The following is an 18,791-nucleotide window of genomic DNA, read 5'->3' on the forward strand; positions in this document are numbered from 1 at the left end:
TCGGGGGAGCTGCTAATCTATCAGTATAAGATTTTACTTATACTGGTAAGTAAGTTCTAGACGTTTGCTGCATAACATTTTGTCTATAGATAATGATGTGTTGTACACTTAAATATCTGTGGAAGACGGAGTTCACTTTGTTCTCATCACAGTACAAAATAATTCTATTTCTTACAATGAGTTGTTTGCCTCATACTGATTTTAGGAGTCCTTTATATTTTCTAGATACAAGTTGTTTGTTGGAAATATTGTGAATATGCCCTTGAGTTGGTAGCTTATCTTTTTCTGAGTTTTTTTTTTTTTTTTTTTTTTTTTTTTTTTTTTTTTTGTATCTAGCTCCAGATTAGAACATCTCCACTAATGCACCCTGGTGGCTGGGTATCCAGAGCAGTAAACCTCAGGCCTTTTCAACCTCTGTGCTGTTGCCTGGTCTGTGTCCACTGGTGGCATTCGTAAGGTCCCGGGATGCACGGAAGCCAGCAGAGGCACCTGGCCAGCACACGGGGCTGACTCCTTAGCTCTCATTTTCTCTCAGCCTGCCTCATCCGTGTTTGTGGCAGGCCTGCTTGGCTGAGCAGTGACACCAGACACCAGACCTGCTCTGATAGCTTCTGCTGTCAGGCCTGTTTGGTGACTGCGCAGCACACTCGTGCCCTCAGGCCCACCGCCACAGAGGCCATTTCCTGAAGGTGTTTGCTCTAGACCCCCTGTGTATCCCTTGGTTGTCAGCGATAGAATCCTAGGAACCACCCTTTCCAGCTGGCTCAGAGAAGCACAGAGTAACTCTCCCTGCCTTCTGACCTGGTTTCACTACAGCCTTGCAAGACATTTCTGGCGGGATCCGACCAAAGAAAGCCAAAATTATTTTCCAAGCTCTCAGTGCCCTTGCATCCTCATTCTTTCATCCACCTTGAGCTTGGATAAGTCATTTGGTCTCTCTAGCTGGCCTTTCTCCATTGCAAAATTGGCTCAGATAGTAAACTTGCATTGTGTGGCTAACAGATGATACAAAGAAAACACAAAGGCAAAAGCCATACTCTTGTACAGATGACTGAAAATTTTGCTTTGTGGAGGAGTGAGCATTTGAAGATCTTGGCTTGGTAATTTGGTTTCTGCAAGCTCATTTTGTTTTGTTTTATTTTTTTGAGACAGGATCTCACTGTGTAGTTGAGACTGACCTGGAACTCACTAGGTAGCGCAGGCTGGTCTCAAACTCACAGTGATCCTCCTGTGTCAGCCTCCCGAGTGCTAGGATTACAGGTGTGCACCACCACGCCCGGCTCTAGAAAGTGTGGTATTTATATATAACAGAATACTGCTCTGCTATAAAGAATGACAGATTTGAGATCTTTGCAGGGAAAATGAATGCACCTAGAATATGTAATGTTGAGTGGAATAAACCAGACACACAAGCTTAAATACTGTGTTGTATCTCTCATTTGAAAGAGGCAAAGTACAAACAAAGAGAATAATAAGGATGAGTAGAAGAGGACAAGGAGGTGAATCTCTTGCTATAGGGAAATGGTCCCAGGGGGAAAAGCATGAGGGGTGAGGAAGAGGGGTAGGGAAATAAGTAGAATAAATATCTGCCATGTACAGTAACCGAATAGCCTCAATTACTGTAATTATATACCGTAAGATGAGCTAAGATTAATAATATGGACAAGAATAGAAAATGGGATGGGGGATTGGAGGAGGAGGAGGAGGGAGGGAGGAGAAAAGGATCTAAAAGGAAGCTGTGCTCTGCACATGTAACCACTCCCCAAGATGACTGTAAATTGCAGGAACTGCAAACATGTAGTAACAAATTTAAAAAAAATTTAAAACCCGGGAAATTAACGTTGTATGATGATACTAACAACTAAACTCCGAACTAGGCCAGGCATGGTGGTGCTCGCCTGTAATCCCAGCTCTCGGGAGGCTGAGACGGGAGGATTGCTGTGAGTTCGAGACCAGCCTGGGCTACATAGTGAGTTCCAGGTCAGTCTCAACTACATAGTGAGACCCTGTCTCAAAAAAAAACTTCCGGACTATTCAGATTTTACTAGTTTTGTCAGTCTTTTTCTCCCGTTTTGTAGTCTACATTGAGTTCTACATATGGTTAGTGATTTCCTATATCCTAAATTCCATCCACTATTATTAAGGAATCTCTGTCCCTTCACCATTTATTCCTCTGCTTGTTTACTTGTTTCAGTATGGACTCCTGGTTATTTTTCTAGTTGGAGGGTTGTAATCTAATAGTGTCCATTGGATAACGTCTAGCCTCCCCCTGATTTCACACAGTACCCTGGTTTCCATTTCCCACCAAGTGTGAGGCACTGTTATTCCCTGTGTTCCCACAGAAACGTGGAAATCTTGACTATACCTGCTTTTCTAATATTAGGCCCATATCTAGGCATGGTGGTGCATGCCTGTAATCCTGGCACTCAGAAGGCAGAAGCAGGAGGATCTCTGTGAGTTCAAGTCAGTCCAGTCTGAACTACATAGGGAGACCCTGTCCCCAAAACAAAGTAAAACAAAAACATATACAAGGCCAGAAGGCTTACTGTTCTAGTTTTAGTGTAAGAGCCTATTTTTTTTTTTTTTGTACCAGGGTTTGAATTTGGGTCCTTGCACTTGCAAGGCAGGAGCTGGAACCACTGAGCTAAATCCCCAGCCCTAGAGCCTAAATTTTTAATATAGCCTGTCAGATACTGCATTTGGCCCCTGCCTGATTTTCAGCTTTGTTTCTGTCTTGTCTACTCCCTTGTTCTCAGTACTCCAGTCTCAGAACCTTTTCTGTTCTTCAAAAGCTGCAAACTCCTCTTTGCTTTGTGGTCTTTGCCTCTGCTGTTCTTCTTGCCTGGAATGTGGCCCATGACCCTCCGGTTAATCACTGGACTATTTAACTGCTATACATTCTCTAGCCTATAATGTCCTTAAATCTAAAACACCAGTTTTCCCACAGGCATGCCCTGCATGGCCAGTTTTGTCAATTGGAATGAGTTTCTTTCCATCAAAAGCTGTTAGCACTGAGGAGCTGGACTGTTCTTTAGCTACACATTATCTTCTCTAGGGAATGTGACCAAAGCAGAGGGAATCAAAACAGGAAGCTACTGTTTAAATACAAGATGAATGTCTTATTGAGAATCAAGTCATTTGACTTCAGAACTGGTAAAAGAATCAAGGGAATTGATAGGGGATGAGCAGCCAGAGAAAATCAGCAAGCTTTTAAGTAGAAAATTGCCAAATGAGCTCCTGCCACTGGCAGTACTAGCTGCTGACCCATTGTTCTTCTTTTCCCTGCATCCTCTGTGGAAAGAGAGTTGGTATTGGGGTTAGGGCGTCTTTATTTCCTTTTGAGTGTTAAAGGAAATAAGTAGATCCAATCATGATAGTTAGACCTCAGTGTTTAGGTATTAGTCATAGTTGTAAATGACATTCGCTTTAGTTACCTCCACTTCCTCTTACCTTACTACCATTAGCTTCATAATCCTGTAGCTAGCAGAGGGTTTGGTCCCTTGTCACAGGGTAGCATTATGGTAGCCCAGCCATTGCTTTCTATTTATCCATTGTGGGCCCAGAGAATAGCGACATCTTTGTTCTGTGAATCTCATGATGTAACAGACATTGTCAGGGACAATGCTGTTCTCAGATTGTTTCAAGAAGGAGGCGCATCTAAGTCTACTTCCTTGGGCTCTGGGCATCCAACCTCAGTTTTAGTGGCAGGATCCCATCCTATTCCAACTCTGTGGTTCTGAGACTTAGTGGAGTCAGGCATGATGTCTAAGGCCTGTTCTGCCTTTTGGGACCCTGGGCAGTCACTCTTCACTTTATGGTGTCTGCAGTGGTCGGATTGATGCATGCATGCCTGTGCATGACTCTAATACAGATCTTTGTCCTTCTACCACTATCCCTTTGGCAGGCACATGTGGTCCCAGAGTCCTGAACCAACCCATGACTGATCAGCTCTCAGATCTGAAATTCTGAGAATTTGCCTTGAGAATTTCTTGAGTGTGAAGATCTTAACCTCATACTTTCTCTTGTATCCAACAGAAATCAGGGTGAAATGGCCCACACCTGCCGTGGAACCATCAACCTGGCCACTGTGCAGATTGGCATGGAAGACTCTTGTGGTATTTTGTTGATCAGTGGGGCAAGGAACTATCACCTCAAGGGCAGCTCAGAGGTGGACCGGCAGCAGTGGATCACTGCCCTGGAGCTGGCCAAGGCCAAGGCTGTCCGCATGATGAACACCCATTCAGGTAGTGAGCACTTCATACTACAGTGGGTATGTACAAGTGGTGTCATGGGTGTGAAGGAGTGGAAATTAAAAGTATTTACACTGAAATGGTGATCAGGAGACTCAGAGTAGTCTGGACCAACCCAGAAGGACAAGGTGCATATATGTAGCCTTCTCACGTAGCTCCTGGCATTCTCAGCAGTGAAATGCTCAGCTGCTCTGCCAAGGTGATCAGGGGTGGCTGGCAGTCCCGGGATGAAAGTGTTGCTTTTGCGGAAGGAATTGGTAAATGACACGCACAGAGATGCCAAGTGGAGTAAAATAATAAAAGGTTTATTTTGTTGACAAAAGGCTGATCGCGCTAAAGCAGTGCCAGTGATCTACCCCATACTGGGCTACAGCTTTTTCTTTTATAGGAATTTACGGTCATGATCTCATTCAGGTGGTTACACTTCATTTCCTCAGTTTACATTATTGATATACAAATCATGGTCACAAGACAGCTAACTTTAACCCAGATGTAGCAATTCTTTGTAGTTAGGGAGTTTACCTTTAAGATTGCCTAGCTACCTATCCTAGCCTGGAGGAAGAGGGTGTTCAGGGTCAGGAAACCAAAGTTAACAATTGTTCTTTTCATCTTGATACTTTTAAAATCATGTGGTCTACAGAACTTCAGAGCTGGGGTCTTGATGTGTCCTGTTGTCTTAGGATGAGGCCAGATGTCCCATTCTATGGTTAATGCCCCCTGGTGTCTTAATTTTGAACTAAACAAAGCAGATTTCAGTTGCAAGAGCAGAGTCATTCCACATTTTCCTAACATTTTGTAGTTTTTTAGATTATTTACCAAGGTTCTCTCTGGCATTGCCATGAAGGGTTGTGTGTGCCTTTGCACAAGTGTGATTGCTGGGATTTCAGCTGATGCTTCAGTTGCTACAGTAGCTCTGGCCAAGAAGTAGCAGTCTGGGGTGGGTGTGCAGGATCCTGTGTCTGTGTGTTGGGCCAGGCTTGTTCTCGGTGTCCCCTTTGTGAACACTGAAAATTGTGCTGGGGTGGAATACCAACTCATATGTTCTCAGAAAGATTATTTTTTTACATTACTAGATTAATTTAAAAGTGTTTTATGTGCTTTATAAACCAGCAGCTCCAAAAACCTATAAGTAAAGTCTGTCTTTGTCACCGGTTCCCAGCCACACATGGTTCTCAGCCCTCTTACTCTGAGGTACTGGTGTATCTCCAACTCTATAGTGATCACATTCATTATGGGGAGTTGATTCACATACATATTTTAGTTCTTTTTACTTTCCCTTCACCTCCTTTCCACTTCCTTCCATTTCTTAGTCCCTTTCCAATTTGCAAAATCCATTTAGCAGTATATATTTTAAAATTTTTCCCATCAGTACATAAAAATTTCCTCTTTGTTTTTACAGTATGGTGTTCCCTCGTGTGGATGTGCCATAATTTATTTAGACTGGAGCCCGTTGGTCAGCATTTAGGTCGTTTCCTTATTTTACTGTGACACAGCATGTTGCAACAAGTAAACTTGCAAATAATTCATTCCACATTTGTCTTCTTATAAATACACCAGAAAGAGTATCAAGATCTAGATTTCTGGATCCATAGGAGTGTATGATGCCTTCCCACTGGGGTATTTCTGAGGAACCATTAACAGCATGTGAGTATATCTTCCTCCCCGCTGTCTTATCCACCCGGAGCCATAGCAGATGTTTCTGACGGGTGAAAAATGTGTGTACAAGTACCAAGAGCGGGGCTTGATCCTTCTGAAGTTATGAGTAATGTGAGGCATGCTTCCACAGACCTGTGCGCATTTCTGGAGAAGCAGGGTTCCAGCTGAGAAGGAGGCATAGCCCTTGCTCTCCAGGACTGTCCCTGGATCTCCTGACAGCCTAGGTGGCGAGAAAATGAATCCTGTATCCTGTGGGAGGATCTCTAGCATAAAGTAAATGCTCAGCAGCCATGCCCAGATCCTGTCTCCCCAGGCTGGGGTCTCTCTCCCTGCACTAGCTTTTCAATATTCATTGAAGGGCATGCCTCAGATATTAGTATAGCCTGCTCTTTTGTCTTGTTCATTTGGAGCATATGTTTTATTTATTCCATTTTCTTTTGCTGTAACAAAATACCTGAGATAGGGTAATTCATAAAGAGCAAAAGTTTATTTAGCTCACAGTTCTTGAGGCTGGGAAGTCTAAGAGCATCATGCCAGCATCTGTGTAGTTTCTGAGGAAGGGCTTTTTCTTTTTCTTTTTCATTTTACATTGGTTACTTATTATTAGTTGATGGAGTAAAATAAAAATCCAGAACTCCATTTATCACAAGTGCAAAAATAAGAAAAATGAGAATGTATTAAGTAACAGTTCTCAAATAGTTCTTAGGTATTATTACTAGACTTGAAATGAGTGTTCCCATTTTAAGGTTATTAAGGCTACTTGGTCTATGTATAATCAGTAATAATGTTTATTTTTCTTTAAATTCTTTTAGAGTAGGAAAAATTTATTATGAGAATGATAGCTTTTATCTAAGAGAGAGAGGAGGGGGACTAGAAAGTGGGCTGCCCACGCACCCAACTTCTCAAAGAGCTTATGGGAGAAAGCCACAGGTGAGGTGGGTTGAAGGTGGGACAAAACTATAGTCAACTGGTAAGATTGCAAGTACAGTTGCTTAGGTAATTCTGATGCAATGAGAAATCACAGAGTGGACAAAACTATGAACAACCAATAGGATTACGACAAGTACAGTCATTTGGGTAATATTGATTAAATGGGGATCCAATAGGGAAGTCAAGTCACACAGCAAGTGTATAAGGGGAATGGGCAAGGATTTTCGGTTGTCTGGGGTAGGTCAGGGATCTTTCCTGGAAAAGGGAGGGTTAAGACCTTGGCCCCATCCAGGTGATTGATACCTACTTAGAATTTCAATTCATCCCTAGGAGAAGCACTAGGGTGTGGTAGTTTCTCTTTCTTTACAATGTTGGCCTTCAGCGAATGTGTCTTAATTGTCCTTCATATTGGCTCCTTGATCATCCTCCATATTGGCTTCTGGAGGGCTGGCCCTGTCTAACTGCCTACAAAATATCTCATTTACCTATCTGTAATATTTGAAAAATACCTCTGAGAAAGTACCCATAACTGCTGTGAGGGAGCAAAGGGTGAAGACCATTCTGACTACTTCTGGCTGAAGGGGTTCATAGTTGTGATCAGCAGTCAGTTACTTTATGGAGGGTCTGTCATAACTATGGTCAGCTACCCATATAGCTGGAAACTGCCAGAAGGGGTCAGCGATTGGAGCCCCTTTTTATGTCTAACTTTACTACTATGGTTAAACGTCTTTAGGGTATTCTTTTCTGATGGGTGTTTAAGGCCAAATAAAGTGAGATCTGTGTCAGTCAAAATCAACCTCTGGCTGTCTATCAAGGTCAGTTAAGTCTCCTCAGGTATTACTTTGGAACCATGCAAAGAGCGTCTCAGCTCCTCTGTCAGTGTCAGCCGTCAGGATGGGGCACAGCCTTGCTTGACTGCTGCTTTTGGTGAAAGCATGGGAGACTTTTCCCTGTTGGTGACCCTCCTTTGACATAGTACATTTGTCCTCTGGTGTCCAGAAATCTTTCTGCTCAGGAGGTTGGGTGACTTACCAAAGGTGTAGGCTCTTGTAGTGAAAGGTTCCCTCATGTCTTGGATTTTTGTGACCTCACAGGGCCGGGGCTAGTATATTGGCTGTCCTCTTAGTCCAATTACCTTTCTAGTTTTGGTCTCCAAACTTTAGTTGTTGAACACCCAGAAGAGAAGATCAGTGACATTAGTAGTGCAGTAGGAGCAATGAGCTTGAGGTTTATAATTTTGTCTGGACGTTAAGCACTTTTGAAATATAAAGCACAGTTAGATTGCAGACAACAGTTATATATTATATAGAGAAACAAGATCAAGAGTACAGATAGTATTTCAGCAAGACAATGATGGTGGTATTATCTTTGTAACACATACATGTCCATCTTAGTATGGAGGAGTCTTTTAGTCAGACACCTCCATCTTCATCCAGTAATCTCGGTGGAAGACCTCCACAATGATATAGGGGGAATAGGTGTAACTCCCAAACCTGCTAGATATCCAGAGTGTGAGTTTGTGTTCTCTAAAATTGGAGAATGAATTTTAAGGACAGCGGAGGTTAAGAGTAGGAAAAATTTATCAAGAGAAAGATAGCTTCTATCTGAGAGAGACAGAAGGGGGACCGGAAAGTGTGGGTGTCCTGTTTGTTTTTCTTTAAATTACTAGTCTCATCTCCAGCAAAAATATTCTTGAAATAACCACTTGAAGCACTAATTATCTATTTCTAACACGGATTACAATGTGAATGTGATTGTACAAATCTCCACATTTTACACACACACAATCATTAAAAATCATAATTCTGTCCATGGATTTACCACACTTAAGCTGGCAAACCTCATGGGAAAAAAAGCAAGTGGCTTCTGATGCTTACTTCTGTTTTCTCAGATTCTTATTTTGCCCACTCTTTTTTGTGTCCTTTCTTTTTCTTGACAAGAACAGCTTTTTCTCCAATACATTTTACATTTTAATGCATCTTTGGAAGCAAAATTAAATTTCTGGTTAGATTTACTAATATTCTTCAACCTGGATTTGAATTTTGTTGTTTTAATTTTTCTTTTCTTTTTACTTTGTTTTTTTTTTTGGGTTCTTGAGACTGACCTGGAACTCAATATGTAGCCCAGGCTGGTCTTGAACTCACAGTGATCCTCCTGCCTCAGCCTCCTCCTGAGTGCGCCACTACACCCGGCAACACTCTCATTCTTAAAGCACAACATAAGCGCTAATGCTCTTCTGGTCAGGATGAATTTCATGTTTTATTTTTGCTAACTTTTTGGATACAGTTCCTTCTGCTGGAATCAGAGAATGAAATTGTACAGATTCTGCTTATCCATACTGTGTTTTTTTGTTGTTGTTTTTATTTGTTTGTCTTGTTTTGTTTTGATACTGGGGATTGATCTCAGGACCTTGTGCTTGCAAGGCAGGTGCAGTGCCATCCCCAGCAAATTTGTCCATACTCTTTATTCAGCTTCTTATTACACATGACAGGAAAATCTCCAACAAACACAGTCCTCATTCGGTAGTCTTTCTTCTTCTTGGTTGATTGGGATTTTCTTCCCTTGATTTTCATCAAAGTTGTGATCTGCAACATCAAGAACTTTTGTGTCTGCTACTTTAACACTCGGCTGAGAATCTTTCCCTTTCTGCCCTTGTTTCTGGTGAATTTCTTCTTTTGAATGCAGTTGCTCAATACTTTCTTGGCTTGCCAGCTTCTTGTCTGTCAGGAGGTTTCCTCTTCACCTCCACTTTTTTTTAACACGCTCTTGCAAACGTGGCCTTTGAATCTGAGATGTACTCTCTTCTTCCTCTTCACGTTTCCTTTTTATTTAAGTTTTCTAAGCACAAGGTCCTGAGTTTGATCCCCAGTACCAAAAAAAAAAAAAAAAAGCAGCATTTAAGTTTTCCGAGGCACAGGTGCCTGACTAACCAGGTAGTCTCCAGCCACAGCCCTGCTGGCCACCCCAGGTCACCCCCACCCCGGCTCTGTACCCCACAGTTCTTTTTCTTCTGGTTGGTCTTCCCTTTCAAAGCCATTCTTCTGAGGAGGGCCTTCTTGCTGCATCATAAGAATCGTGTAGGGTGTTGTGGCCAGACAAATGGCCCCCAAGCCAGAGAGTTCGCTTTTGTAACAAAGCCACTCCCACAGTAACAGAGCTGAACTTGGTGGAGCGCCCCCTGAAAGAGGACCATCTCAGGTCGGAGCTGTGCTGAGATCCCCCGTGGAAAGCTATGTGGTGAAAGATGTGCTCAGGACAGCCGTGCTGGCCAAGCGAGTGCGCAGTGCTGCTCACAAGGGAACTAACTGCACCTCTCTGCCTTCTCCTTTCTAAGAATGAATGAATATATGAACAGAATCCCTTCTGTTCTAGGAATATCCTGCAAATAAAGTAGTAGGTGGCATGTATTGGTCAGTCATTCTGGTAGTTTTTCTTGGAGGGATTTCTTTTCTAGCTGGGGAGGAAAAGCTTACTAACTCAGCTGACAGGACTGCAGGTTGGTAGCATGGACTTTGTTTTAAAGAAGCAGGGTCCTGAGGGAACAGCTTCAGGCATATGTAGCACACAGCTCGTGTTCCCAAGGGGTAAAGACACAGGACAGAGGCAAGGATTCAGGTACAACTCAAAGTAGCATTTGCTGCCTGTCAGTGAGAAATGCTCTGATTCCTGTCTTTTTGGCTCTTTGAAGCACAGAGGAATGTGTGGAGAAGCCTTCAGGCCGTTACTGTGTGAATAGGAAGGTTAGGGCCACGTGATTATGTCATAAAACATAGCCCTGTGGCAGCCTTCTTTCAAGGAAATGTCCTTCTCCCACAGTCTCAAGCTAACTGAGAGTGTTGTGGTTTACAACTTTTCCTTTGTCCTGGAGCCAGCTTGGGGTAGAAGACTGCTTACTGCCTTCCTGCCTGCAGGCCGTTCTCCAACTAGTAGGCAGAACATGTTAAAAAATGGGAATTTGAACATATAACTACACTGCTTAAATCTCTTGAGTGCTGTAAACCAATTAGACTTAACTGAAATAAACAGAACACTCTACCCAACAAGAGCAAACTATACTTTCATCTGAAGTACATTCTCCAGGGGAGAGCATGTTAAGCCACAAAACAAGTCTCAATAAATTTTAAAGAGGGAAATCATTTGAAGTATCTTTTCTGTCTTCCACAGAATTAAGCTAGAAATCCATGACAGAAGAAACACTGGAAAATTCACAAATAAGTAGAAATTAAACTAGTTTTTTGGGGGGCGGGGGTCCTCCTACCTCAGCTTCTAGACTACTGGAATTACAAGTGTGTACCACCACACCTGGCTCAAAATGCATCTTCTTAAACAACTAGTGGATCAAGATAAATCACAGGGGGAATTAGAAAATATAGTACATTAAGATGAGTGAAAATGAGAATACAATATACTAAAATTTATGGAGTGCAACAAAAGTAGTGCTCAGAGGGAAATTTATAGCTATAAAAGGATACGTTAAAAAGAAGGAAAACCAGTAAACAGACTTATACTTTAAGGAACTAAATAAACAATAGCAAACTAAACTCAACATATAAACTCAGTATAAGTAAGGGATCAATAAAGATTAGAGGTGAGATAAATAAAAGAGAAGAGAAAAACAAAATAATCAATGAAACCGAAAGTTGGTACTTTGAAAAGATCAACAAAATTGGAAATTTTTTGCTCAACTGACCAAAAACGAGAAGATTCAAATTACTAAAATCAGAAATGAAAGCAATGGCATTACTACTGACTTAACAGAAATAAAAATGATGCTAAGAGGGTACTGTGGATGATCACAGGCCAACAAATTAGGTTCCAAGATGAAATGGAGAAATTCTTAGAAACATAACTGATTGAGATTGACTAAAGAAAAAATAGAAAACCTTGAGACTTATGATAAGTAGATTATTGGATTAGTCATTAAAGAACTTGCAACAAAGAAAATCCCAACACAGGATGGCTTCACTGATGAATTCTCTTAAGCTGTACCAATCCTTCCCAAATACTTCCTAAAAATTGAAGAGGAGGAAACGCTTTGTGTTCTGTGAGGCTAGCGCTGATAGCAGAGCCACGCAAGGTCGTCACAAGGAAAGGAGACTAAATCGTTATGCCTTATGAATGTAAATGCAATAAGCCTCAAAAATTTACTAGCAAAAAAAATCCAATAATGTATTAAAAGGACTATACACCGTGACCAACTGGGATTATCACAGGAATGTAAGGGTGGCTCAAAAAACAAGAAAATCAACGCAATGCAACAATATGAAAGGGAAAACATCCCACAGGACCATCTCAACTGATACAGAAAAGGATTTAATAAATAACTAATATTCTTTCATGAAGTAAAACTCTGATCTAGACAGGGAGATAATTTCCTTAAAATAAAAAAGGTCATTTGTCGGAAAAAAAATTTTTTTTTGAGACAGGGTCTTGCTATGTAGCTCAGGTTTGCCTTGAACTTACTGTGTAGCCCAGGCTGGCCTTAAATTTATAGAAATCTTCCTGCCTGAGCCTCCCAGCTACTGGGATTACAGACATGTACCATTATGCCTGACAACATTTGTATTTCTATACATTAGCACTAGTTTGGCGGCTTCTGAATGAGTTAAACATGGACTTAACCCTACTAGCTGAAGACAGTGTTCAAACAACAGCTTGTACACGAATGATAGTAGAATTATTCACAGTAGCCCCGAAGTGGAAACAACCCACCCATCCATCAACAGGTGAATGGCTAACAACAGAATGCTGTTCAGCTATGAAAAGAAAGTACCCATACGTGTAACAACATGCATGGACATTGAAAACATTGTGTTAAGTGAAAGAAACCAGAAACAGAAAGATACATGTTGAATGATTCCATTTATTTTATATACCTAAACAGATAAATTCACAGAGAAAGAGACTAGTGGTTGGTAGGGACTGGGTTGTAGGACATGAGGAGTTTAATGGGTATGTAGTTTGCCTTTCAGGGTAAAGACGGCGTTTCAGGAATGGATAGAGGCACTGGTGACTGTGCAGCCCTGTGTGACCAGGCTGCTACTGGCAGCCTCCTTTTCTGCTCTCCTAACTCCGTAAACCCCTCTTCTACTTCAGGGCCTTTGTACTTGGCCTCTCTCTCTTCCTCGGTCACTCCTACCTCTGTCCCTGCTCTGACATACGTGGTTCCCCTTTCTTCAGATCTCAGCTTAATGTCACCTCCCAGGTCTTTTAAGTTGTCCCCGACTCTCCAGACACCGCATCCTAGGCTCCTCATTATTTTTTTCACTGCCACCTGCAATCTTTAATTGGAGGGTTTGTTTTCTTATTGTCTATCTCCTTGGTAAAACCTAAATTGCTGAAGGGCAGAGGGGGCCTGTGTAACTTGTTTCCATGGTGACTCTAGGGCCCACCACCAAGCATGGTGCTGGGGTTGGTTCCCAGAAAGAGTCTGTCATGGGCCCCTGACACCCTTGGCAACTTCAGATACCTCCTTGGAGGGAAGGAGCAGGGATCTGTTGCCCTCTACTTGTCACCATTGGAGCAGAGGAAGGAACTCCCGGTGGCTAGTGTATAGGAAGGAGGACCAGGTAGACCTACTTGTATTCAGAATTTGAGGTTAAGGGACAAGGATGGTGACACAGACCTATTTTCCATGGTGTAGACAGAAGGGGTGGAAGTAAGCCGATTTATCCTCAGTCTGACAAACAAAATGTGAGGGGGAAGGTGGAGTCAGGGTCCTGGGGAGAGGTTCCAGCACTGAACTGGGGCTAGGGACAGGGTCCTGAGGTTCTGTTCAGGAAGTTGTTGCTGATGTCTGTGGTATCAAATGTTTTCCCTATGTTGTCTTCCAGCAGATTCAGTTTTTATATCTAGATTTTTTGATGCATTTTGTTTTGATTTTTTTTTTTTTTTTGAGTCAGGGTCTTGCTATGTAGTTCAGATTGGTCTTGAACTTAGATGTGGTTCAGGCTGGCCTCGAACTCACACCAGTCCTCCTGCCTCAGTCTCCCAAGTCCTGGGATTATAGGCATATGCCACCATGCCTGGGTTGATTAGATTTTAATACATGGTGAGAAATAGGAGTCTAGATTTATTCTTCTGCATATGGATAACCAATTTCCCCAGCACCAATTGTAAAAGAGGCTATCTTTCCTCCAGTATATGTTTTTGGCCCCTTTGTAATTGTCTTCTATTCCATTGGTCTTCATGTCTGTGTTTATGCTATTACCATGCTGTTTTGTTACTATAGCTTTGTAGTATAATTTGAACTCTCAGATTGTGATGCTAATTTACTGTTGTTAGAAACAGAGGACGTGAGTGAGTCACTCTTTGCCATTCAATTTTAAACAGCACCCAATGGTTGTTTTTGTGTTTATTAGCTAAAGAGAGGTATAAAACGAAATAACAGAAGCCTAAGCCACACCCTAGGTGGTATAGCACTGGCATCAAGAGAGATTCAGTGGGAGACGCCTAAAGCCAGAGACCAGTCTTTAAATTTTAAAAGCCTGAGTTATCAGCCCTCTTTCTTTCTTTTTTTTTTTTTTGGTGACCTTTAATAAATGTAACTACTTGTTACTTACTATTGAGTGTATGCTTGGCAATTATTTTTCACTGTACCGAGAACTTGGACTGGCCCATTCAGCTGTAACATCTGGTGAGTCAACCCAGGAGTGGCCAGGGGAGAAGACCTGGATAATGAGATGGTATCCGAGGCAGCCCACAAAGCCCCTGCACAAAAGTAGTATCATAATTACATCACAGGAGCCTCGGATAACTTTAAATGTAGCAGGCAAACAAGTTATATTCCTCTGTGATACTGGTACAACTTACTCAGTTTTAATTTCTTACTAGGCTGAGCTTTCATTCCATTCTAAAGTTGTGCCCCTTGTGAAGGTTAACTGGACAACTTTCTTTCCCCTTTTCTAAAGTGCTGTTTGGAAGATTTCCTTTTCTAAGCTGCCTTTATGGTAACACTAGAGTGTCCTATACCAATAATTGAAAGAGATATATTCTTCCTACTCAGGGCCCATCTAATACTCAGACTTCTTGCAACCTGTGTCCTTGTTGCTAGGGACCCAGCCAGTCTGACCGCATGGATCCCGGTGTCTGCTAATAGTAAATCCTCAAGCATGGCACAATGGCACCCTGGGGAGGACTGTCAAGGCCACTCCAGTAGTCAGTCAGCTAAAGGACCCTAATATGTATCCTCACAGATGGTAGTATTTCCTGAAGGAAGAAGTTAGACTGGGTTAAGGCCCATTACTGATAAATTTTTGACTACAGAATCGCTAGTGCCGTGCTCATCCCTATACAATATGCTCATTTTACCAGTAGTCAAGCCATGAAGAGAGTATCACCTAGTCCAAGATCTCAGAGCCATCAGTGAGGCAGTGGTACCTATTCACCCATTGTGTCAGACCCATAGACCCTTTAACACAGATTCCAGGAGACATTAACTGGTTCTCTGTCCTTGATCTCAAAGATGCCTTCTTCTCTATCCCTGTGGATCTTCACTCCCAATATTTGTTCACATTTGGATGGAAGGATCTCCAAACAAAATACTACTCTAACAGAATCCTTGGCCTGTCTTGCCTCAGGGCTTTAGCGATAGCACCTATTTCTTTGCACAGGCTTTAGCTCAAGATCTAAGAGACCTAAAATTCAAAATGTGAGGTCTATGACAATATGTAGATGACCTCCTCATTTGTAGCCCCACTAAAGAGTTATCTGATTAGAACAGCATTGACTCTCTAAAATTTTCTAAGAAAATGGGATTATAAAGTGTCCCAACCCAAGACCCACATTTTTCAATAAAAGGCGATTTACCTGAAATACGCTTTAATTCCAGGGCAAAGACAACTGTCCTCATGGAAAGCCGTGGTCATTTGCTGCCTGGGTTCTCCAGAGTCCAAACAGAAACTGAGGGCTTTCTTGGGAATGTCAGGTTTCTGCTGCCTATGGACGACCCCCACTTTGGAGTAATAGTCGAACTACAATGTGTGAGGCAATGCAAGGACCAGAAATTGAAACCTTAACGTGGATAGCAGTTGCTCAAAAAGCTTTTAAGGTCTTAAAACAGGCCTTGATGTAGGACCCAGCATTAGGAATCCCCAAGCAAAGCCTTTTTCTCTCTCTTCCTGGCTGAGAGGCTGGGGGTGGGCATGGGAATAACTAACTCAGTGTCTCAGCCAGGAAAACTGACAAGTTGTTTACTTTTCCAAGTGACTAGATGGAATCTCACTGGGCTGGCCTAGCTGCCTGTGAGCTGTAGCCACTATAGCACTTTTAGTCCCAAAACTTTCCAAGATAAGTGTAGAACAAAAGTTCTTAGTTCTAACTCCACATCAAGTTAAGGCTCTGTTAGAACTTAAGGGGCATTTGTGGATGACTGGACAAAGACTCACTAAATTTCAGGCCGTTTTTATTGAAAACTGTCTTCAGTTTGCATTGTTTTAAACCCGACCACGTTCCTCCCAACCAACCAACAGATGAAACATCACCCCAAATTATCCCAGCTCTTCCATTCTGTGGGACTGGCCATTACCAGGGCCAGCTAGCACATAGTTCACTGATGGCAACAGTTTCATAAATGGGGGCATTTGGGAGGCAGGTTGTGCCATAGTCTGCCCTGCATAGGTCATTGAAGCAAGAAGACTTCCCTCTGGGACTTCTGCCTAAAAGATAGAACTTGCTGCCCTCACCCAGGCTTTCCAACTTGCCATATACTCTAAATATGCCTCTCTGGTCCTAAAGCACATTCAGGCATCTGGAAAGAAGAGGATTTTGACTAGTCACCAGGCTCCAATAAAACATGGACTAGAGGGATTTGGCTCAGTGATTCCACCACCTGCCTCGCAAGCACAGTGGCCCAAGTTTGATCCCTGGTACCAAAAACAAAACAATACAACAAGGACCAGAGATCCTCAACCTCCTTGAGACAATGAATCTTCCAAGTGAGGTAACAATTGTCCGATGCAGAGAACATCAAGCTTTCACAGACCCTATCTTTCATGGAAATTCTAAGGAAGATTCCACTGCCAAACAAGCTGATTTCTGATGTAATTTTGGCCCATCAACAGCACTATCCATAATTCCTTTCTAAGATCTTGATTTAAAACCAAGATTCTCTACAGAAGGGTTTCAAATGATTCGTAATGAAGGAGGAACTCAGAAGGGCCAGTGGTAGTATGTGAGACCTTGACTATTCCTGCTACAGTGAGTACAATGCAAAGTCATTAAGTCTCTACATCATGATGTCTTCTGCCTAGGGCAAGATGCCACCACCCCTATGGCACATAGACTCTTTTTTTTTTGGTACCGGGGATTGAACTCAGGCCCCTATGCTTGCGAGGCAGGTGGTGAAACCACTGAGCCAAATCCTCAGCCCAGCACATAGACTCTTGATAGGGTCTGGAGTCCACAATGTAACCGGGGTTTGTAAGGCATGTCCTGTCTGTGCCCTGCATAGCCCAGGCTCATCTTCCCCCATTGCCTGAACCAGTGTGAAGATGTGGATCCTCTTCTGGAAAGGGTTGGCAAATTGACTTCACCTACATGCCTATGTGTAAGGGATATATACACCTCCTGAGGTGCTTCATACCATTACTGGGTCAATACAGGCCTTCCCTACCAGGCCAGAATGGGTTCTAGAGGTGATAAAAGTCCTCCTTTAAGAAATAATCCCTGCGGGGGGGAAAGAAAGAAATAATCCCCAGGTTTAGACTCCTAGATTTATCCAGAGTGATAATGGACCCTTTTTCACGTCTCAGATCACACAGATAGTTGCCAAAGCACTGGGAATTACATATCATCTCCATACTACATAGAGACCCCAATCATTAGGAAAGGCCGAGAGAGCCCATCAAATCTCAAACAACCCTTAGCCAAGCTGTATCAAGAAACCCACCGTAAGTGGCTAGATCTCCTTCCAGTTCCCTTAATGAGACTTCATATAGCCCTCAAGTCCAAACTTACTCTCAGTCCATTTGAGATACTTTATGGGAGGCCTTTTTTGACATTTGATCTATTCACTGACACTGAAACCTCTCAACAACTCCAACATATGACCCATCTAGGAATTTTCCACCAGGTCCTCCAGGAATATGAAAATAAGATTCATCCACTCTCAGGGACGAACAGTAATTGTTAGCCCCAAATCCACCCTGGTCCTAATCAAGACCTAAAAAGAGGGTGGACCCCAGGACCAACTGTCACCCAAATGAAAAGGCCCTTTCACAAACCTATTAACCATTTCTTCCATTAAGGTACAGGGACGAGATAGTTAGATTTCCCTCTCCAGGGTAAAGCCCAAACCACCAAAATACAAAAAGGAGAGGCCAGGAACTTCATATGCTTGTTAGCCAGTAGATGACCTCCAGTTTCTTTTCAAAAACAAACAAACAAAACACCAAGCGCTCCGATAAACCAGATAAGTAAAGCAGTTTGCTTCCTGTAAGTAAATTGTACGAATAGTCTTGCTACTATCTTTTTTACTACACTTAAGGTCCCTGTTCCAAGTCATAATATGGCATAGCTTGTGTCTTCTTCTTTGGTATCATCCTAGATTATTCAAAGTCTGCCTCTAATAGAGATAGTAAACAGTGATTACTTACACGACACCTTAAAGTTAGTCACATCTTTCTCCTGTCATCCACAGCCACCTACGAACTTGAGAGACAGCCTAGGCAAACTTGCTCACAGCATTGCTTTCTTTCAAAACCAGATAGACTCGCTAGCAGCAGTGGCCAAGAGTAGATCTAACAGCTGAAACAAAGGGGTTATGTTTGTCCTTAATAGAAAAATAGACTTCATCAGTAGGTCTAAAGTAAGAGACACGGCACAAAAACTGACTGACCATGTTTTCAAGATTTGTAAAAAAACTGAGTCATAGTTGTCCTGACCAAATATCTAAAACTGGAGGTTTTGGCTGCTATCTTGGACATGGCCTTTTTTTTTTTTTTTTTTTCCCCTCTT

At 42.3% G+C, this 18,791-nt stretch overlaps 1 protein-coding gene across 1 annotated transcript in view; it reads left to right on the plus strand.

Moving 5' to 3' along the window:
* LOC109117402 (oxysterol-binding protein 2-like) overlaps positions 1 to 18,791 on the plus strand; it is a 66,336-nt gene that overhangs the window by 32,775 nt on the left and 14,770 nt on the right. Inside the window, exon 3 of the mRNA XM_019204456.1 lies at positions 4,036 to 4,244. Coding sequence (XP_019060001.1) covers positions 4,036 to 4,244 — 209 coding nt within the window. The remainder of the gene's footprint in view (positions 1 to 4,035; positions 4,245 to 18,791) is intronic.

The sequence above is a fragment of the Fukomys damarensis genome, unplaced genomic scaffold, assembly GCF_012274545.1.
Source record: "Fukomys damarensis isolate Sample0158 unplaced genomic scaffold, DMR_v1.0_HiC HiC_scaffold_12, whole genome shotgun sequence".
In the NCBI taxonomy this organism is placed as follows: domain Eukaryota; kingdom Metazoa; phylum Chordata; class Mammalia; order Rodentia; family Bathyergidae; genus Fukomys; species Fukomys damarensis.